The following is a 22703-nucleotide window of genomic DNA, read 5'->3' as shown; positions in this document are numbered from 1 at the left end:
CTAAATTCTGGAACTCCTTAGACACCAGCCCTTATCTCTCTTATCATGCTAGATGTCATTTTCTCCTCAGTAAGCTCATTGAACCTGAGGGCTTCAAACCTCCTTTGCCTAACCCATCACTCACAGATTTGACTGCACCCCAGATCTCTAATTTCTAACATTCCCTCCAGGGTGATCTGAACTCCCTTCTCAGGGTCCCCACTGTGAGCAGCATCACACACTCAAACTTCACGTCTCTAAAGCTGAATTTATGGTATTCTTGAATGTGTACCCCCTTCCATATTTCCTGTCTCTGTAGATGGCAGACCAGGCACGCAGGTGCTCTGTCAATAACGTGAAATCACAATTCATCCCTCTCATGGCTTCATGCACAGATCAGTCCGGTACTAGAACCTTGTTAGACATTGTGTGAACTGAACAGAGCTGTGATGGGAGATTTGGATAAGTATCCTTAGGTCCGATTACATCTAAGACAGGAGCCTCATTTAGCTAATCAGAGACCACGAGCAAATGAATTTAACTATTTATAAGTAGTTTTAAAAAATGTAACTTAGGATGTTTATTCAGAGAAAGACAAGGAATACAAAGTACATAATATTTATGAATGTAATACTATTTTATATATATTTATTATATACAAAGAGTGAGCACAAGTCTCTCCCCAAAGATGATATAGTTTATAAGTATAAAATACTATACTTTATATTCTACATAAATATATAATATAGTATGTATTCTTATATAATATAAAATTGCTTTATTCTTTTAATTATATGTAAATGATGCATTGGGGTTGTTTTGGCATAACACACATTCAAAGATTTATTAACCATCCAAATATTTATGCATATGTAGATCAATGTTATTACATGAATAAATATCACATACTTTGTATTCCTTGTCATTCTCTGAATAAACATACCAAATCCCATACTTTAAAATTACTTATCAAGTGGTATGGGGTTTGGCACAAATTAAATAATTATGATAAACAAACAATTTTGAATATACTTTTTCTTTTAAAAATAGTTACATTCGGGGAGCCTGGGTGGCTCAGTCAGTTAAGGGTCTGCCTTCGGTTCAGGTCATGATCCCAGGGTCCTGGGATTGAGCCCCACATTGGGCTCCCTGATCAGTGGAGTCTGCTTCTCCCTCTGTCCCTCCACCACTCATGCACTTTTTCTTTCTCTTGGTCTTTCAAATAAACAAATAAAATCTTTTAAAAAATAGTTAATTTGCTGATGGTCTCTGATTAGCCAAATGAGGCTCCTATCTGAGATGTAATTTGATTTACATTCCTGTACATCATTCATCTCTCTGTAGTTTACTGTCATTACACTTGGACCTTCCTTCACATGATTTCTACCGGGTGTGGGATGAACATCCATACTGTTAACCAAAGCAGCAAACTGATTATGTTTGGGACTCTCCGTATCCCTTGGTCCAGCTGCTTATAGCATGTTGCAGAATTATTACAAATGAAAATTTTGCTTGAATATTTCCTTCCATAAACCACATTTTCTGAAGCCTTAAGTTGAAATACCACTTTGTGTCTTTGCCGTGTTTTAATCAGAGCAAAGTTCAGTCCCAGCTGTGGATTTCGGGGCTCTTCCCTTCTGCGTACTGGTGTGGGCAGGCGTTGGTGGATGTTCCCATGTACTCCTTGAGCTTCCTTCTTATGTATTTGATAGACTACGGCTTAAACTTCGACGGCACTCTGATGACCCTTATAAGTGAGATTATACAAGTAAGTGACCATCTTCACAGAACAAATATCATTGTATGCTTTAAGGAAAGCATTTGAAGGGGCAAACTGTTTGCCTTGATGTTTACATTCTTGCAAATCAAATCACTGTAGAACCTGGTGCTCTGACAATCTTTTGGACCCTAACATTTTCTTAAATTGCATTTGTCTTTAACTAAACATTCCTGTTGATTTCAGATCCTGTGCTCTTTTGGCTATGCTGCCTCCCTTATCTTCCTGACATATGTGATTTCATTCATTTTTCGCAAGGGGAAAAGAAATAGTGGCATTTGGTCTTTTTGCTTCTTTATGGTAAGTGTATGGCTTGTGAACATTCATTTTATGTATTTAAATAAAGAATTCTGAGCCATTCCTTTAAAATGGGCCCTCAGTAGAATGAAAAATTAGTATTATAGTCTAAAATATTTTGTTTTCCTTATATAGGAGCCTTTTCAAAATCTGCATCTTTTTCTTCTTCTTAATTTCTACCATTGTCTCTTTTAAAAGTCACTGAATTGTTTCTACAATCATAAGGTATTTGCCAGACGGAAACCTGGAAACCATTTTTATCTTCTTTTTACTGAGAATAAATAAGCCCCAAGACCTCCACAAAGCCATGAGGATTACAAATATGGTTGCTAGCAAGTTAAAACTAGAAACTACTTCTCTATACTCTACTAGAATTAATTCCATAAAAGCAACACTTATTTTATCTAAACTAGGAAGGAAAAATATGTGTCATCTCCTAGTATCTAATTTCCTGTCATTCCAGCGGCCAAAAAGTAAATTATCATTTCAACAAATATTAGTTGGCTTCCAACAACGTGTCACAAACTAAGACCAATAACACAGAAAAAATAGTTTCAACCCTGAGAGGGAACTCAGAGGGTAAACACAGAAGAAAACAGCCACTTACTAAAGCAAAGTGGGAAGGAAAAGATTATCTCTTTTTCAGAGATTGTTTCTATGACAACCAGAGTCAGGAAGGATTAACTTAGGAAAATGAGAGCACAGATTTGCTTGAGGAGTTTAAACCTGAAGAGTGATATTTTAGTAGCTAGAGAAGACTGGTGATTCTGTGTGTGAACAGAAACTCAGGGGAGAAAGTCCAGGTTTGTCCTGGGAACAGGTAATCATCTGGCATGGGCAAGGAGAGGAAAACGTACAGCATGGGCATGGTCCTAGTTATGGTAAAAATATTGGTTGGAAGCACATTGGCCTTTAATGACACACTCAAGAGGGGCGCCTGGGTGGCTCAGTGGATTGAGCTTCTGCCTTCGGCTCAGGTCATGATCTCAGGGTCATGAGATCAAGCCCTGCATCAGACTCCACATGCAGTTGGGTGTGTGTTTGAGATTCTCTCTCTCTCTCTTTCTATGCCCTCCCACCACACCCCGTTCACACGCTGTCTCTCTCTCTCAAATAAATAAATAAATCTTAAAAAGAAAGAACTATACTTTTCGGAAGAATATGCTGAATGCCTTAAAAATAGTAATTTGTTACACAAAGAAGTACAAAGACTTTTAGGAAGCTTTTATTATTGCAGTGTTTTAGAAGAAAAAGTCTGAGAGCTCCTGTTATCCCTGTAACTATCTCTTATCCCTGAATTTTGAATTTGAGTACTTCTACTGAAGCCACTCCAGGCTGTTCCATGTGTTCCCCACTGGTGTCCCTAATGGAAGTCTCCTCTCACTGTCGCCATTACATCATTCCCAGGAGATGTCCGTTTGTGTTCCCTCAGATTAGTGCTTATCTACTAATTTTACCTGCAAAACAAATATAATGCCAACTTTCTTCCTTTTCTGAAATGAAAGTAAGCTATCTGTTAGATCCTAGATTTATCCCATCACGTCTCATTCATGACGCTCTGCGCTAAAGGAATCTAACTAAGTCACTGAGAGAACATGTCAATGGAGATACACTGATTGCCCTTGCGTTTCTGAGGTGGGAGTTGAAATTAGGAATATCCTCAAGATGAACCATCTCAATATGGAGAATATGTGGAAATGCAGAGTGGTTAACATGCATATCCGTATCTTCTTTAGATCTGCAGCATCTCTGTGTTTATATTGTTCTTTGAGAGCTTTGGACATGTCACCCTGTACTGCATCACCTTTCTGGTACCACAAGCCACATTAATTGGCTGTATGTTGTTATATTATGAGGTAGGTAATGCCACTGTCTGCCCCATGTCGTGAAAATGCTTAACCAGTTGTGGAAGCTATGCTCGGCGTTGGGGCCCTTGCCCATGCTGAATATACATGACATTTAAAGATGTCTACCTCATGGATGCCAGTTGAATCCCTCCCAGATAGGCGGTGTGTTCCAGTTAGAAAACCTGGTCCTGGTCCATGTGTGGGGAGACAGGGCGAAGGGTAGTAGGCAATAGAGCAGCCTTTCTACACTCCTGGGTGCTCCGTTTCAGGAGGAGGCAAATGAAATATCACTAATCTTTGGGATCTCAAGATTCTAGAGAGGCTTTCGATAGGAATAAAATCCCCCTCCCCTTTTTTTCTAACTGATTGATAGAGAACTATCAACTACAAACATATAGATAGAGAAGTAGAATTATAGACTTCTACAAAAGGAACAAAGATACAGTACATGAGTGACAATGGGGAAAGGGAGGGGAAAAAAAGAAAGGGGTTTTCTAAAGGATCAATGGGCATAGGAAGCTGTATGAAGCTCTGGTAAAAATATTGGTTGGAACCACATTGGCCTTTAATGACGCACTCAAGAGGGGCACCTGGGTGGCTGGCTCAGTGGGTTGAGCTTCTGCCTTCGGTTCAGGTCATGATCTCAGGGTCATGAGGGGGACAAGGAGAAACCCCATTTCTCTCTGATTATTTGAAGAGGCTAACAGAGATGCCCAAGATTGTCTTACCAGGTAAGGCATAATTGCTAAATCCTGTTGCTTCAAATAAAAGTACAGTGCCTCATCAACCTCGGGAGGAAGGAATACCACCACTTACTACACATTTTGGAATGAGCATCTACCAATACCCATGGTGAAATCAGGCAACGTGTTAACAGAGCTGTTCAGTGGGTCAGTTCACATTCATATAGAAAAAACTCATGAAACCAAAAAACTTCCTAATTTCACCATTCTTTTTCCTTTTGCAGGTGGCCATATTTTATTTCTTGACTGAAGAAGAATTAGCAAGTGTGGAGGCATTTCTGATAGTCTTAATTGTAAGAACACTCTTGTCTTTAACAGTATTTGTGTTTTTACTCTACTGAATCTTTTTAATTCCTTTACACACAGTGAAACATTTTTTTATTAAGATAGACCAATGGATATTAAGATAGACCTATGGATAGACCATGGAGATAAAGTATTTGTAAAATATGGAACAAATTTTTCTCAAAGATTGACTGACCAGGTAATATGCTTCTCAATTTTTGAAAACACTGTACCAGTTTTGGAGGAAGTGACATAAAGTAATGGCATTCTATAATTAAATTTGTTTCCATTGTTCTGTAAACAAGATTGAAAATGAATTTGATAGTTTCACAATTTGACAAATAGATCATTGGAAATCCGTAATGGTTTTTTCAACTGTGTCTTTGGAGAAGTCTGACTTCTCCTATTTTACTTCCGATGTGAAACATTTTTCTCTGAGTGTTCCTGACCATGGATCTCTCTCTCTCTTTCTTCCCAGCCTTTCCTTCATTTTATCATCTTCCTTTTTATTCTTCGATGTCTGCAATGGAAGTTTGGAAAGAAATCAATGAAGAAGGATCCCTTCTTTCGGTTGGGAGAAATCAAATTTACTTCTTTTATTTCAATCATTAATACTTAAAATATTTTTTGTGCATGAACTTAACCAATCAGTAAAGAACTGCCAAGTCCTGGGATAGACCGAGGTAGCCACCAGGCACCAATACAAAAAACAGAGGTCTAAATATCTAAATCAAAGAGGATTTTAAGTACAGGGGGAAACGGACCCGCGACATTGAGTATTAAGGGCTTGGACACTATGTGCAGTAGAATGGTGGGAAAAGCTACATGTCACTACTTCAATTAAATAGCAACCCATTTAAGCAGATTGGCAGTTGAAGGAATGTTGTCAATCCAGGAAGGAAGAACGAGTGAGCAAAGGACCAAAGACAGCAATAATTATGATCTTTGCCTGTGTAGTAAGAAGCCCAACTGGTGGGTCACAGACTGGTCCAGGTATTTATGGGACTTAAAAGCTGAGACTGTCTTTTTTGCACTGTGCGAGGATACGGCCATAAGCATCTTACTCCCTCTGGGTTGCCCATTGGTTTCATCTTTACCTATTAGAGACAGTTGAGTGGGCAACTTCCAAGATGACCTTTGACTCTTTATCTATTCATCTTTAACTAACAGTTAAAGATTAACAGACAGTTGAATGGGGAAGGCGAAATCTAAGATCAGTATGGGGGATTAGGTTGAGGTGAGAGAGAATAGAATATGGGTCTGAAGGACCAGAGGAGGAGAAAGTGAATCGGACACATTATTTCCAAGAAATGGCCAGGTTTCACAGAGATCAAGCATCTGAATTGTATTTTCTGATAACATCCTGACTTCAAAAATTCTGACTCATTATCCCCATGGGAATGTAATCATACCAACATGGCAGTGGTGTTAAAGCTAAGGTTTCCAGAAAAATCACATCATCCAACTCTGCTCTTGAAATCCTCTGTAGAGTGGAGAAAGACAATGATCCTATGATCTCCCTGATATGAGGAAGTGGAGATGCAATGTGGGGGTTTGGGGGGTAGGAAAAGAATAATTGAAACAAGATGGGATCAGGAGGGGGACAAACCATGAGACTGTTAATCTCACAAAATAAACTGAGGGTTGCCAGGGGGAGGTGGGTAGGGAGAGGGTGGTGGGGTTATGGACGTTGGAGAAGGTATGTGCTATGGTAAGTGCTGTGAGGTGTGTAAACCTGGCGATTCACAGACCTGTACCCCTGGGGCTAATAATACATTATATGTTTATTAAAATGTTTTTTAATTATAATAAGAAAAAGATACAAATTAAATTTTTGGAAAGAAAAGGCAAAAAAATAAAAATCCTCTGTTAGATAACAAATACTAAGTTGCCCAGTGAACATGGAAAAAGAATGTTCCACAGATAAGTAGGATGAAAAGTGTATGTAAAGCAAGCAACAAAGGTCACTAAATATAGCAGTGCCCTTGATAGGCACTAGGCCGGGAAGGGAGGAGAAGTCACCTCACTGAAAAGAGGTTATAATCTTTTATTAATTACTCAACCTACTCAAAGCATAAGATTTACAGAATGCAGTATCTTTTTTTTTAAGATTTTATTTATTTATTTGAGAGAGACAGAGCACAAGCAGGGGAAGGGGCAGAAGGAGAGGGAGAAGCAGACTCCCCACTGAGTCGGGATCCCCAGGTGGGGCTCCACCCCAGGACCCTGGGATCATGACCTGAGCTGAAGGCAGATGTTTAACCGACTGAGCCACCCCCAAGAATGCAGTATTCTTAATACAAGGATGCCCCAAGAATGCAGTATCTCTAACACAGGTGCCCCCAAGAAGGCAGTATTCTTAATACAAGGATGAAAACGTCGTATCAATGACTCATGAATGACTCTTGACTCTAGAATTTCTCCAAGAAACCCCGATGTTTGTCAAAATCCAGAAGCTCCAGAAGGGGAAGATGAAGATGTTCAAATGGAAAGAATGAGAACAGCAGATGCCTTGAATTCCACAAACTTTGAGGAGGTAACCCCTGTGAAGTCCTCATTTCATCAAAGAACACAAACGTTTGTCAGTGAACATAGTCGATCTAAGAGTCCGATCCTCAAATAATTCTGAATTCTTTGGTCCATACAAGCACAGATCATGACGAGTTCCTTTTAGGAAGTCATCATCTTGTTTACCTCAAACAAACAGATTAAAAGTCATGTCACCTCTGTTTGTCGTTCTTGGAATAAAAGCCAAGAAGTGGAGTACCACTGAAGTTGCAAAACCCAAGAAAGAACTTTATTTTCTTTTTCAAAGATTTTATTATCTATTTATTTGAGACAGAGAGCACACAGGCCAGAGTTGGGGGGTGGGGGGTGGGGGTTCAGGGAGGGGAGGCAGAGCAGAGGGAGAGGGAGAAGCAGACTCTCTGCTGAGCTGGGAGTCTGAGGCAGGGCTCGATCCCAGGACCCTGAGCTGAAGGCAGATGGTGAACCAACTGAGCCAGCCAGGCACCCCAGAACTTGTGAATTTTAGAATGGGAACAAAGTGACACATTAGCACTGTTCCTTGGATAATGGCACTGTATGGACTGCACAGCAAAGTCTAATTGGCAGCTGGTTGCCTTGTCCTTAGAACAGAACTCAGTACCTCTCCAAGTCTCTTTCCTCCTGTTCTATACCAAATACTGTGCTTCTGAGTAACTGCATTGGTAGGAGGGGAAAATGACCATCTCTTCTCTCCAAGACTGAGGACCAGGACTGGAGAATGGCCAGGAAACGTGTCCCCTTATGGAAGGTCTTCTGTGATGGCATGTCTTGTGCCATGAGGGGCCGTGCCAGTGGGAAGACAGAGCTTCAAAGTTCATGGAGAGAATTAAAGTCTGATACGATTTTCTCATCACTTACAGAAACCGGTCATCATCGCCAGCTGCCTCCGCAAAGAATATGCAGAGAAGAGGAAATGCTGCCTTTCCAAGAGGAAGAAGAAAATCGCCACAAGAAATGTCTCTTTCTGTGTTAGAAAAGGTTTGACCCCCGTGGCCCTTCCCCTGTTGGCTTGGGGCCCTCGTGAGCTTTATGTCTTGATGAGAATCATTTCCTAGTTTCACACAGGGACCCAGCAGCACATGACCATCAGCAGCCCCCTTTACAGGTCCCATTTCTTTTATTTTTTTAAAAAATATATTTTATTTCTTTATTTGACAGAGAGAGAGAAAGGGCACAAACAGGGTGAGCAGCAGGCAGAGGAAGAAGCAGGCTTCCCTCCGAACAAGGATCCCAAAGTGGGGCTTGACCCCAGGACCCTGGGATCATAACCCGAGCCAAAAGCAGATGCTTAACCCACTGAGCCACCCAGGTGCCCCTACATGTCCCATTTCTAAGTAAATTAACCAGCTCACCCCATGGATGGGGCAGAGTGACATCGACATGGAAACTGCAAGCACTCTATTAAATCAAACCACTGAAGCCATATTTCTATTTCACGGGCATGACTGAATTCCTATTTTGTTCAATTCATAAGAGAATGAGCTGGGGTTGTGCCAGCTCAGTTGGAAGGCTTAACCAGCAGCTGTGAGATGACCTCATTCTGTGTCATTATCCCACGGTGTTTAGGGTCACAGGAGACAGAGTCTGACACAGTGGCTTCCAAGAGTGGCCTTACCCATGCCCGTCAGTGTGACGTGCGTGGGCAGCTAACCTTGTCTCTGAGAGCTGTCCTGGGATATATATGCAGGGGTTATGATAACAACCTCCCAGGCTTGACGAGTCAATGAGATACCATATTTCCATATATAAAGCACAGAGCACAACACCTGCCTTGTAGCAAGACCTCAGACAATGTTTTATTCTTAATTTTACTATTGAAGTCAATTCATATTAAGTGTAACCAATTTTTTTTTTCAGGTGAGGTTTTAGGATTATTAGGGCACAATGGCGCTGGTAAAAGCACATCCATTAGGATGATAACTGCGGACACGAAACCAAGTGCTGGACAGGTGGGTGAGTTGTGTGGAGAATGTGCTAGCTTGGGGTGCTCAGAATAAACCTGTAAGATGGGAAAACTTTGTAAAAAGCAAATCTCATTTAATCATTAGATGACAGAAGTAGTTAAAGTCGCAGAATAACACATTCACAAAATGAACATATTCATACATAGAAAAATTAATCACTGGCAGGGAATAATTACTTGTGCCTTCAAAGACACCTAGAGAGAATGTCCTATATCTGATCAGAAATCAACATCAGACTCTATACAAGCTTTAGTTATCGTGCCTTAAAACGCACGGATTTGTACTTTTTTTTTCTTGGCAAACTATCTGTTTCCATGTGTTAACAGTGAGTGCAGTATAACATATTACAGTTTTGATTTTGATTGTTTTTTTTTTTAATGGGAGTATAGTTGACCTACAGGATTTGTCCTTTCAATGGGCATTGTTTTCCCAGTAGGTAATGCTTTAATTTTAAATTAAAATTAATTTAATTAAAATTTTTAAAGAAAACCTTTATTAAGCAATTGTATTCATTGTCCTCCACAAAGTGCTTGGATACTGAGACATGTCTTTTTGTAGAAAGACACTCTGTCTTGGGAGTCTTTTCAAAGAATGACTCAAAATTGAGCAACAGGATATACATGAAGTCAACTTGAGTCATACATGCACTTGACCTGCAGAAGGTGGCCAGACACCAGGAAAAGAGCTCAGATTTAGTAAAGAGAGAGACAACATCAGGTATAGAGAACCTATTTCTCCCCCAAACTCTGTGGCATAAAATAGACAACTTGAAGAGCTCCTTCAGAAAGGATGTCCAGGGATTGTGGAACTCGGAATATAAGGCAGAGGTCTGTGGAAACACACCAGGGGAGGTGGGGTGGTGTTCAAGCCCGGAAGGGAAAAGACCTCCAGGAATGTGATTGACAAATATCCCACCAAAGAGGGAGGGGAAAATAAATCTTCACCTCTCCGAAGCCAAGATTGGAGCATGGGACAGTGATCGGGGACACTCAGGGATGTTGGTGTCTCACTCAGACCTAACTGAGCTCAATGGAGACCATGCTCTAATTCAATCACCATCTGGACCCTAAATCATTATTTTAGTTCTCATTCAGCATGGGCCAAAAAAAAAAAAAAAAAAAAAAAAAAAAGGTGTAGCTGTTCATAGATATATGGTAATGAACTATTTAAAAGGTAAGTAAGATTTGATTTAACAAAGTGAACTCTGGGTGTCATGAAACTAGCTTTAATCAGATCAGCAGTTTGTGATCTTTATAAACAACATCATTGTCCTACTTCAATATTTTCAACAACCTCTTACTGTACTAAGGCTGAAGTACCCTCCTCCCCGAAACCCCTGGCTCCTCCCAAGGGGCTGATTGTCACATCCCTTCCTCAATGCTGAGCCGGGCCTCCAGCTTTGCCTTGGGTCTAAGAACAGATGGAGATTCTTTGCAACACAGGGCTTTGCTCTGCTCCAAATTCCTTTCATCTGGGCTTTTTCCAAGGCAGGTGCCCTGTCATTCTAGTGGTCCCTCAGCAGAAGGGCCCTTTCTGATCATCCTCCCTAGTGATGTTAGTTAGTCTCCTCCCCCAGCATCCTGCTAGTCCCCGCCCCCAGGATCCTCTTAGTCCCCGCCCCCAGCATCCTGGCTACTTCCCTTACATCATCACTTAGGAGCTGTCTGTATTCCAGCCTCTCATTTTCCTACTTGCTTATTGTCCAGTTTGCTCAACAGAAGGAAAACTCGCAAGGAAAAAGGGTGCTGGCTAATCCATTCCCATTGCATCCAAAGCAGACAGCACATTTGTTACGTGCTCAGAAAACATGGACTCACTGAGTGCGTTCAACAGTGAGGAATTATGTTCATAAATTCATAGACTTCTTTCCTGACTGTGTGTGTGTGTGTGTGTGTGTGTGTGTGTGTGTGTGTGTGTTTTAATGGATATAGGGACGCCTGGGTGGCTCAGTTGGTTAGGCAGCTGCCTTCAGCTCAGGTCATGATCCCAGCATCCTGGGATCGAGTCCCACATCGGGCTCCTTGCTCAGCAGAGAGCCTGCTTTTCCCTCTGCCTCTGCCTGCCATTCTGTCTGCCTGTGCTCGCTCTCTCTCCCTCTCTCTCTCTCTCTGACAAATAAATAAAATCTTTTGAAAAAAATAGATATAATCTGTTGACTGCGATAGCAAGACATATTTGCAAGATTCTTGATCTTTCAGCTTAGAGGGTGCACACACATTTGTTTTCATGTGTTTACTCTCTGACAACCTCTCTCCAGCAAGAATGATTATAGATTACTCAGCCCAATTAGGACTTAAAGAGCCTCTAGTTTTTCTAGGTTTGTAAAGAGAAAGAGGCCGCTGAGAAGTGCAGGACAAACAAACCCAGAGGGCAGGGGCTGAGAGGGAACTTTTCCCTGCAGGTGCTACTAAAAGGCAGCAATGGCGAGGCCTCCCCAGGCTTTCTGGGGTACTGTCCCCAGGAGAACGTGCTGTGGCCCAGTTTGACTGTGAAGGAGCACCTGGAGGTGTTTGCTGCCATCAAAGGGCTGAGGAAAGTGGATGCAGCAGTCACCATCGCCAGGTGGGTGGGAGTCACACCTGTTCTCTACCTACAGGTGTTGGGGGTGAGGAGCTTCACCACTGGTCCAAGACAGGAGATTGAATTCTGACCCAGATCACACTGCGTAGATTCCCTGCTAGAAACTGGTTTCCTGGACTTCAGAGTGTTAATTTTCTTCTCATAGTAAATATAAAAATAGTAGCCACTGGTGAAAGTTATCAAAAATCCTAAAATTTAAGTGTAAAGTATTTATCAGAGACCTATTTAGAAATCATGAAATGGGCTTTGAGTCTTTTAAAAGGAAAAGCTATCCATCTGGAGGGATCAAACCAGCCTGTTTAAGAGTGCCTGGAATTGGGGCACCTGGGTGGCTCAGTCCGTTAAGCAGCTGCCTTTCTCTGTGGTCACGATCTGGGATCCAGCCCCACGTTGGGCTCCCTGCTCAGCAGGCAGTCTGCTCCTCCCTCTCCCTCTGTCCCATGCTCTCTCTCTCTCTCAAGTAAATAAATAAAACCTTTTTTTTTTAATTGCCTGGTATCTATTTTCCAAACTGCATTTTTGAGCTCTGCTCCCCATCCCTGTGCCGCGGGATCCGCCCTCCCGCCAGCTTCCTTGCTGTAAAGCTCCACTGTGTCTCCTCCAGGTTGGCAGATGCGCTCAAGCTGCAGGACCAGCTGAAGCAGCCTGTGAAGGCTTTATCCGTGGGAATAAAGAGGAAGGTAAGAGGGGGGCTGGGCGTCACTCTGCACACCCCAGGTCGGTGCCAGACTCGCTGTCCCTCTCGTTGCAGCTCTGCTTCGCACTGAGCATCCTGGGAAACCCGTCGGTGGTGCTTCTGGACGAGCCCTCCACCGGCATGGACCCCGAGGGGCAGCTGCAAATGTGGTGAGGGGCTCTACCCAGTCACGCCCAGCCCCCACGCCTTGCAGGAAATTTGTGAATTGTTTTACTTGTGGAAAAATGGTCCCTTAAACTGCTTCTTAATGGGGGAGTGGCAGGGAGACCACCTCTCAGGATCATTAATACTGTACATAGTACAATATTTGGCAGAACAAGCCCAAACCCTCTCCCTGGTAATATTTCACCATTGAACTAAAAGCAAGTATTGGCAGGACCGAGACACACTCAGTGTCAGTAGGACTATGTATTTTCTCCTACTAGGTTGTGACACCTCGGTGGTTGAATTCTGTCTCTTTGTTCCTTGGCTCAGGAACAATCTCTTGCTCAGCATTTCTCTCTCAACACAACCTCGTGAGAAACTCCGTGTTCGGTGACGGCTTCCCCATTGCCTTCACCGGCCCTTACGTGGCTCACCTTTCCTCATCCACCTGCCCTCTCTCAAAGGTCGTCCTTTGCTTGAGCTCCTTTTGCTTATTACTCACAATGCATGCCGGTTAGAAATTCTTTTCTCCACCCATTTGTGATTAATTAGAAGGCTTTCTTAATTGCAAATGGTCTTTTGACGATGCAGGCAGGCGATCCGGGCCACCGTTAAAGACACAGAGAGGGGCGCCCTCCTGACGACCCACTACATGGCAGAGGCTGAAGCTGTGTGTGACCGCGTGGCCATCATGGTTTCCGGGAAGCTGAGGTGGGGGATGTCCCCGCCTACACACTTGCCCCCTCCCCCCCCAACCCTCCCATCCCCCCAAGTTCCCCCACCCCACATGCACAGGTATATGGCGGGAAGAGTTTGTGCCCAGTGCGGCTGTGGTTGCTGTATCTGGGTCTAACAGTGACGCCCTGGAGACAACCCTCACGGCAAAAGTCCCAAACATTGTGTGTCCCGTCTCTTTCCCCTCTCGGTGACAACCTCATGCTCCTTGACCTTCAGATGTATCGGTTCCATCCAACACCTGAAGAGTAAATTTGGCAAGAATTACCTGCTGGAGATGAAGGTGAAGACCCTGGCACAGAGGGAGAGCCTCCATCAGGAAATTCTGAGGGTTTTTCCCCGGGCTGCCCGGCAGGAAAGGTAAAGATGGATGCTGGGTTTGATCTGGTACTTAATGTCAACTTTTCCTTGTGGGTTTCATGCATTTGTCCTCAGTAGAGTGCACATTTAGCCCAAAAGGAAACCTAAAAGATATGGATACTGCAGAAACTAAATTAAAGAGGGGAGCTGATGGAAAATCAGGGGTAACATGTGTGGTGGTCCTACTAGCTGCCAGGTCCTACTAGCTGCCTGGTCTCGTGCTATCTTGTTTAATCCTCACTGACTTTCCATGGTAGATACTGTTTTTCCAGTGAAAGATGAGATTATTTCAAAAAAAGCATTACGAGAGTCTGGACCCTACAAGGACCTTAATAAATGGAATTGGCTCTTATCTTTAAGCATAGGAAACTGAGAAGTTAGGTCACATGACAAATATAACCAGGGGCATAGGTAGGACAGAAAGCTAATTATTTTCTTTCAAATCTATTAACACGTCCAATTTTATTCACAGTCTGGTCATGGGGTAGTTCTCAGGAAAATCAAACAATAAAACTCAAAGATCAATTTTAGGATCATTTTTAACATCTAGAATTTACTGTAGAAGACATATGATGTAGGAGTTAGGGGAGAAAACTGAAAAGAGTAAAAGAAGTCATAACGATATGGTGGGAAAATGTATTTCTACATGGAGTATAACTATCGAAGCCATAGTATACCTTAGTGCACAGCCCATGACTGAACAGAAATAGGTCATAAAAGCACAGGGGTAGCAGAACAGATGAGAATGATCACCCCATACATGGAGGAAATAGTATTTGATGAAATGAAATCGAAATCTTCCTGATTTTCAAATGATAAAAGGACAACTGTTAATCTGGCAAACAAATTGTTTTTAAAAACTTGTTGCTGAACATTATTTGGTGCTAAATTCCTGGTGATTTCCAGTCCTCATCGGAGACTCAACAATATCGTCCTAAATCAGGAAAGTAGTTGGAGTAGCATGGGACCTGTTTGGAGAGGTAAGGTTCTCTGTAGAAAAAACTTAGACCACCACCTGCGCAGAGTGACTTTAAGAAATGAGAGGGCTTCGGTCCCTGGTGGAAGATGAAGCTGGAGAAGCAATTGTTCAGCTGAAAAGAGAAGGTAGCAGACAACTTTGGCAAGGGTCTGTGTTTCATCTACACTACATCTGCCCTCTCCATCCCAGGAGCCAAGGACAGGAGCCTCTCCCACCCCTGGGATCTCCTTGTGAACCGCCTCACCCTGGGCATTTTGCCTGCCCCACACTGACTCTTCTTTACCAGGATAACAACCAGAGACAGGATGGCAGCCCACCTGTCCCTACACGGGGCGGCATCAGCCTCAGCCCTGCTCCTCTCCCCGTAGGTACTCCTCTGTGATGGTCTATAAACTGCCAGTGGAAGACGTACGACCTTTAGCACAAGCTTTCTTCATGTTGGAGAAGGGTAAGAGCCATAAACTTGGAAATAAATCCCAGAAAGCAGATAATTCCAGATTATAGACTAATCTATCAGCCTGACAGAAATGGAATGTGAACTCAGGTGTTTATTGTAAAGATTTTGTCTACTTATTTATTTTGAGAGAGAGAGAGAGAGAGAGAGAGAACGAGGGGGCAGAGGGAGAGGGAGAGAATCTCAAGCAGATGCCCTCCAGAGCACAGAGCCGACATGGGGCTCCATCTCACAACCCTGAGAATCTGACCCAAGTTAAATTCAAGAGTCAGATCCTTAACTGACTGAGGCACCCAGGCACCTCTAAGGTATTAATTTTTAAAGTTAAAAATCTTCAGTTGAATTTTAGGGGCACAAAAATCAATGTTGGGGTGTTGATGGGCAGAGGGGTAATGGGAATGATTTTACTTTTGCTTGGTGGTGGTTTTCCATATAGATATATGTATTATCTATATATTATATGTATTATCTATCTATCTATATCTATCTATCTATCTATATATATATATATTTCCATATATCTATATGGAAAACCTAAGTCAAAATTAAGTCCTGTAAGCATTCAAAGAGGATACTTTCTTTGGGAACATTGATGCATGATGCATATTTACAATTTAATTTTATAGGGACTTGTACATTACTTTATGGCTTTAGGTTGTGTATGAAGAAACTGCCTCCTGTCTGGTCATTAAAACAATCTTCCTGTGTCTGTTGCATCTCGCATATGACCACACTGTGTCTGCCATTACGGCTTCCTGTTTGTCTTGCCACCTGAGCCCGTTAACTGCCTCTCTGAACTAACTGTGCTGGCCAGATCTCCCTCCCTCTATGTTTTTTCCATTGTCATGACTCAATGATCTTTCTTCTTGCTTGTCACCTTCCCTGGGGAAGAGAGTCAAGTGTCCTGGTTCTAGAAGACTCTTTGTACTCCTGCCAACAGCATTCATGGTCCCAGTGACACCCTGTTGCCATTCTCTGAGCCAAGCACCCCAACTTTCTGGACCATGTGATCACACCAACACTCCACAGACTGGCACTGTGACCAGTACTGGCCTGGTACTGTTGGTGACATATCCAGGCTGTGGCCTCCTATCAGGGCTGTGACTACCCTTCCCATCTATTCTGGTCAAGGAGAAAGGTTTTCAACTCAGTTAGAAGCAAGCGGTCACCATGGCAAGAGGGTCGCAAAGGGTATCTGCTCCCCAGGAAACCTCAGACATCTTTCTCGATAATCTTCTGGGGCTTCCCTTTTGCAAAACGTGTCTTCCTCCCCGCTATACCTGAATGCGCAGAAGAATTGGGTCACATGTACTGGGAAGGAAACCTTTCAGCACTGTCTTCTCCTTAAATAGAAATCTCTAACACAGGGGCGCCTGGGTGGCTCAGTGAGTTAAGCCTCTTCCTTTGGCTCAGGTCATGATCCAAGGGTCCTGGGATCGAGCCCTGCATCGGGCTCTCTGCTCAGTGGGGAGTCTGCTTCCTCCCCTCTATCTGCCTGCCTCTCTGCCTGCTTGTGACTTCTCTCTGTGTCAAATATATAAATAAAATCTTAAAAAAAGAAAGAAAGAAAGGAGAACTCTCCAACACTGTGCTAAATGAGCACAGCATACGTACTTTCCTCCCCAAACCCACGTGAATGGATGGGTGTATTTCGAACTGCATTGCCATACTTAAAACAGGAACATTTTTACCTAAACTTTTTTATTTAAGATGTTTTTAAAAATTGCTGTTTGTACGGTATGCTGACTTCTAAGGCCATTTGGGTATAAAAATAGATGAACTCCTAACGTCCATCTGTCCTTCTGCAGTTAAACAGAGCTTCGACCTGGAGGAATACAGCCTCTCCCAGTCCACACTGGAGCAGGTGGGTCGGTGTGAGTGACTCTGTTTCATCCGGGCACTATAAAGGGACACCGTGTGCATACGCCTTGCACTCACTCAGAGCGACAGAAGGCAGGGTGACCTCTCTCTCTCTTCATTTCTTGTCCATCTCAGGTTTTCCTGGAGCTCTCCAAGGAGCAGGAGCTGGATGACTTTGATGAAGAACTTGACCCTTCAGTGAAGTGGAAGCTTCTCCCACAGGAAGACCCTTGAAGCTCCAAATAGCCTATGTTTCCATTCAAGCCTGTGGTTGTTTTTGAAGACATCTATTTTTACAGCATTAATGTCATATTTTCAGAATTATATTATATTATAAACACTGACATGGTTCTTCCTGTAGTGGACAGTAGGAGCAAGGGCTGGGCAATTGCAGCCACTATGTGGACAGAGGTACGTGGCTTAGCCCACCTCCCAGTCACTGCTTCTGTGTCTCTGCGGGTCTCCGTGCTTCCACTTTTCTGAAAACCTTAAAATACTTTTTTCTAACCTAGGCTCAGAAGTCCATACATTTATTCTTCTACAAGTTTGATACTCGGTGAAGCTAATCTTTTAGTAAGAACTTTAAAGGACCATGTCAAAAAATCATACTTTTTAAAATAGATTTCCATGTATATTCTTATGGCTAAAAATATTAAGCCATCATTGACCATAGTATCTGATATCAATATATTTGAAAACATATCTGCTGGTAACACTATCAATAATATAGACATAGTCTGACACTTGCCATTAGGAATTTATTATACTTTTAAAATGTGTGTGAGTCAATGAAGTCCCACTTTCATTGTGTTTTAAAATCAAGGTTTTAGAGTTGCCTGTTTTTTTTTTTTTTAACTGATCTTTTGTGGGTATTTTCCACTTGGTCTAAGAATATTGATCCGTATAGTAACAAGTCAAATGATGAAGTTGGTGGGAAATATATGTGCAGTTTTGAAATACATTTTCCATTTCAGGTATTTTCACGTGTCTTTTTCTTGACAAAGTGGCCTCCCTATTCACAAATTCATTTAAATGAAATTGAAAAAACGTTCTGATATAACAGCTAGTTCACTGCTTTCATCAACCTGTTGCCAAATGTAAAGAAAGAAAACACCACAGATGATTAAGGAAGTTAAAGGTGGTGGCAAACAGACATTTCCTGGAACAGTGTTGCTTTGGGTTTTTTGTTTTTGTTTTTGTTTTTTTTATTTTCCAAAAAATACGGGGTGTGATTACCAGGCATAAAATGTAGACAAGATTTTCTGAGTGGTGGAGATGATTGCCTCCCACCCTAGTTCTGACTTTACCTGTCCTTTCTTCCCTATGGAATCCCTGACCCTCTCAGACTCCAGTAACTTTTAGCAGTTCAGAAAATTCTGTTCTGGAAAGCTTGCCCCCCACCCCACGCTCATTTCCCAAGGTCCCTTTGCTCATCTTGGGCTGGCGTGTGGTATGTGCCCACAGGCTGGTTTGTGCAAGCAAACCCTGACTGCGCCTTCAATCGCTACCTTGAGAGGGTAGGGATCCCATTCTCCTTCTGGATTCCCATCAGGCAGAGTGTGCAAAAGAACATGCTGTTCAGCGTTCAGTGAGGTCTGGGGTTCTGGGGGTGGGCAACCTGGAGGGGCTCCTTTGCAACGAAGACTATCCAGAGGGCAGGCTTTGCTCTCCTGGGAACGCGGCCCATGCAGGAAGGGGAGAAGTTACAGGAGCGCAGCTGCGAAGTGGGTTCTATGCTCCACAGCGTTGCTGCCCGTAGATCCCCGTGGCGGATGCTCTGTTCAGCTGCCGCTCCTGGATGCCCAGTGCGTAAGCTCCCACCGATAAACCCGCATCTCCATCAACATCTTGGGTCATTTCTTCATTCTCTCTGGGCCATCACCCCCGCTTGGCTTAGAGTCTGCGTGGTTGAGGGATGCAGCTAAGAACAAAAACATGAGCAAAACTCAGTTCAGCGACTGTTGCTGGGTGATACAGTGTTCATAGTCTGGGGTCTACCATTTACTACCCGTGCACACCTAGTTTACTGTCCCCAGCATGGAGCTACTAGTACCCACCTCTGAGGGTTACCTCAAAAACCCAAAGCGACAAACGCAGTAACAGCGCCAGCTGCTGTCCAGCTGTAAACAGCATCAGTGACTCCAAGAAGCTCTCGCCTGCCCTGATGGCTCCCTCTCGCTCCTATAGGCCCTCAGTTCTCAAGGACACATCAGCATGGACCTGTTTCACCTCATTTCCGAAGGGCCAGCCCAGGTTTCTGTACATAACACCAAACACTTATTTTCAGGCACAAGCCATGTCTCCTTGACATCCTATACCTGGTTGAAAAATAAAGATATTGGTCCATTAGCAGGGGTATTGTTTCTACCAAGTCAATCAATTTACTTTAATTGAATGTTTCCCTTGAATACTATTTTGTTGGCTCTCTACATAGCCAAAAGAAAGGCAAAACAAACAAACAAGCTGTAGAAGACTTCACATCACAACCCAAAGAAATCATACAAAGTAGCTCTGTTTTCTTCTTTGAAGTTATTATCTGAGAGGTCAGTGGGAGAGACTTCTTGAAGGATGGAGAGAAATTCCTGAAGGAATTTCAGGACTAAGCAGCTTTTCACTCAACCTGTGGATCCATCCAGCCTTGACGTTACAGACCACCAGCGCTGTGGACCAATGAAAGGGACAATCTTGTCAAACCTGAACTTAAGATTTGTACTTTCTCCTTTGCCAGGAAAAGCCAGCTGGCTCTTCATGTGGTTTCGTGTGGGGCCAACATCTGGGGGGGTTGTCTTCACCTGACACACCTGCAGAGGACATCTGCTGTTTCACATGCCACTCAGAGCATGGTGAAGCATGAAATGATGGTGAGCCTGTGGCAGATGTTGACACCTCTGAGGCTGGTGGGGAAACCAGAAAATATAAGCACAGACTAGCTCTGTGGTTTTTACCCCTAACCTGGAACAGCCCATTATATGTGCAGACCATGGAAGACAAGGAACATTACTGTGCTAGAAACAAATCATTCTGCTTCTTATGGTCCATCTTACTCTACCCATCCCTTTCCTTCTCATCTCACTGGTAGCCTATAACATCCTTCTGACTTCCTTTGATTTTTTTTTTTTGTTGTTGTTGTTCGTTTTGTCTTTCCTTCGGTTGTGTAGAGATCCAGCAAAATACTATTCAAGGGAAACATTCAATTAAAGTGAATTCATTGGCTTGGTAGAAACAATACCCCAGCTAATGGACCAATATCTTCAGTTTTCAACCAAATGTTGAAGACATGGCTTATGTCCCCCTGTCCCCAGCTCTGTCTTATTCCGATTTCCGTGTTTGATTCCTTTCCAGCCCACTTGTTGGTTTCCCCTCCTTTTATCCAGATCTACACCATTTATAGAGCCTTTCATAAAATGTTGAAGTAAAACTGTGGGGAAGAGTTTTTCCCACAATTGAAAAAAAAAAATGCACTGTCTTCCAAGATCCCAGAGAGGTCAAGTATTACATTATGTTGAATAACAAATGCTGAAGACATCAGGAAAATTATGCAATGACTTTAAGATGGTGGGAACCAAGTGTCTCAGGAGATACCCTTCGTCTGCTTCATCCAAGAAGAACATGCACAGCTGTGTAAGACTTGAAGGGCTAATTAAGTACCAATGATGTCACATAGAGGAAATGCAACATTCTGAAGGGGGGAGGCTTAGTACTCTATACTCTATAAATTCCAAAATGGCCTTATGATCTTCTGGTGATTTAAAACTCGTGTCTTCTTCCTGCTCCTCATGTCCAAGAAAAAGAAAAATGCACCACACCTAAATTAAGTAGAGATTCTAGAGTTGAGGTCTTAACCCCTGTAAGCCTGAGTGATCTAAGTCTCACTTTGGGGATTGAGAGGTCGCTTGTAGTCAGTTTCTAGAGAGGCGGATGCTGCTCTGCTTCCACCAGTCGGGGCACTCATGAGGACAGACCATGAAAAATACCAAGAATTCTTATTATCCTGGTGAGTTGAAATCTGACTCCCCGGACTGGTTGGGGTTGCCCTGAAATGAAGGAGAGGAGAAATTTCCAGCCTCTACAATACTGGAAAGTGCCCTGGAAGGAGGGTGGAATAGATGCTGGAGTTTAATGTATCAAATGCAAGGAGACTCTCCAAGAAAGAAGGACAAATAGTGAGCGAGAGTAACTGGGAGCTACTTTAGATTGGGTGGTCAGGGTGATAGTTTTGAAGAGGAGGCGTTTGAGGTGAGGCCTGAAGGACAATCAGGAGCCAAGCATGGGAATGTCTGAGGGAAGGAAGTTTGGGCAGAGGGAAAAGTAGATGCAAAGGTCCTGAGGTAGGAACAACTGCTGGGGATTCATGTCCCTTCAAAAGTCCTTCTAGCTGGACTAAGAATCAACTTGACATGAGAGAGAGTCACAGAAGAAAATCAAATTTAATAGGCATACATATAGAGAATCCACAGAGACATGGAAATTCCAAAGACAGGCAAAATGAGGTCTTTACGTCCTTCTGAACTAAGAAGAAGGGGGAACGGATCTGGGATTTCAAAGGACAAGAACACACTTCACAGGGTGGTAAGAAGAGCAGATGTTTCACAATTAAATGTTTGGCCCACCATGCAGATGGGTCACTAAGATGAAAGTTATTTCTGTTTATAACCCTTATTATAGCAAAGATGCCCACTGCCAATTTAGATTCTTCTGCATGGTTAAGGGAAGACAAAAGTTTCTCTTGCGCCCACAGCATTTCAAGTGCCTTCAGCTCCAAATAATACACAGGCCGAAGGGGCCCATTTGGGGAAGAGGGTGAGCCTCTCCCGAGCCCGCTCACAATCTTGATGTGTTTAAGGAACAGAAAGACTCCATGTTGCTGGAGTCTCAGAGTGGTGGGCAGACGTCACATCTTATGAGGGTCTGTAAGCCTGAACAGAGAGATTGGATTTTATTTTAGTGCAGTGGTGGATTTAAATAAAAAAAAGGGGGGGGGGGAAGAGAAAGAGCAAGAGATACCAGGAAGACTGAGTAACTCCCTGAAATGGTCGAAGCCAATACCCCAAGTGCCAGCTGAAAGCAGAGACAGGGAGATTCCCTTGAAAATGTAAATTTCCCTTCCAAAAGGGTAACTTCTACTTGGTTTTCAGAGCTTCTCCTATGTCTGCTGTTTCTTAAAAATAAGCAGTTCAAAATAATCCCTCTGCCAAAGAAGCATGTTGTGGAATGGTTTATTTTCCTCCCCAACAAAAGGAAAGGGCCATGTTTCATTTGTCTTTGTATCCCCCAATCCCAGTACATACTACACACTCCGGAAATGTCAGGTGAGTACTCTGAGAAGTGGAGAGTATCTGAAAGAGTAAGGGGGAAATTATCTGAGACAGATTGTTCTTACTTCAACATAAGGTATGTGGCTGAAAATAACATGAACATTTCTGGACCAAAGGACAATGGGCATTTGAGCAACAGT

General features: G+C 43.0%; 1 protein-coding gene and 1 long non-coding RNA gene across 6 annotated transcripts in view; one reads left to right on the top strand and one right to left on the bottom strand.

The window, feature by feature from the left end:
- ABCA8 (ATP binding cassette subfamily A member 8) overlaps positions 1–18225 on the top strand; it is a 68777-nt gene extending 50552 nt beyond the window's left edge. For 2 of the 5 annotated variants that reach the window (XM_045080950.1, XM_045080948.1), the window contains exons 24-39: positions 1574–1747; positions 1943–2056; positions 3790–3909; positions 4868–4936; positions 5407–5498; positions 7344–7464; positions 8336–8453; positions 9333–9424; positions 11841–12001; positions 12624–12699; positions 12771–12865; positions 13452–13571; positions 13815–13955; positions 15303–15382; positions 17197–17252; positions 17384–18225. In XM_045080950.1, the coding sequence (XP_044936885.1) occupies positions 1574–1747; positions 1943–2056; positions 3790–3909; positions 4868–4936; positions 5407–5498; positions 7344–7464; positions 8336–8453; positions 9333–9424; positions 11841–12001; positions 12624–12699; positions 12771–12865; positions 13452–13571; positions 13815–13955; positions 15303–15382; positions 17197–17252; positions 17384–17482 (1728 nt within the window). In that variant the 3' untranslated portion in view covers positions 17483–18225. Of the gene's footprint in view, positions 1–1573; positions 1748–1942; positions 2057–3789; positions 3910–4867; positions 4937–5406; positions 5499–7343; positions 7465–8335; positions 8454–9332; positions 9425–11840; positions 12002–12623; positions 12700–12770; positions 12866–13451; positions 13572–13814; positions 13956–15302; positions 15383–17196; positions 17253–17383 lie in introns of those variants that run through there. The other 3 variants (XR_006607020.1, XR_006607019.1, XR_006607021.1) reach the window with 3 other exon arrangements.
- Positions 18081–22250, bottom strand: LOC123392294. The gene is made up of 2 exons (XR_006607022.1): positions 19306–22250; positions 18081–19169 (listed from the first exon to the last, which is right to left on the bottom strand). It is a non-coding gene; the product is annotated as an uncharacterized LOC123392294 (long non-coding RNA).
- Positions 22251–22703: the final 453 nt, after the last annotated feature.

This window comes from Mustela putorius, unplaced genomic scaffold (assembly GCF_011764305.1).
Source record: "Mustela putorius furo isolate JIRA1106 unplaced genomic scaffold, ASM1176430v1.1 tig00000487_pilon_pilon_pilon, whole genome shotgun sequence".
NCBI lineage: Eukaryota > Metazoa > Chordata > Mammalia > Carnivora > Mustelidae > Mustela > Mustela putorius.
This window is presented reverse-complemented; position numbering and strand designations above follow the sequence as displayed.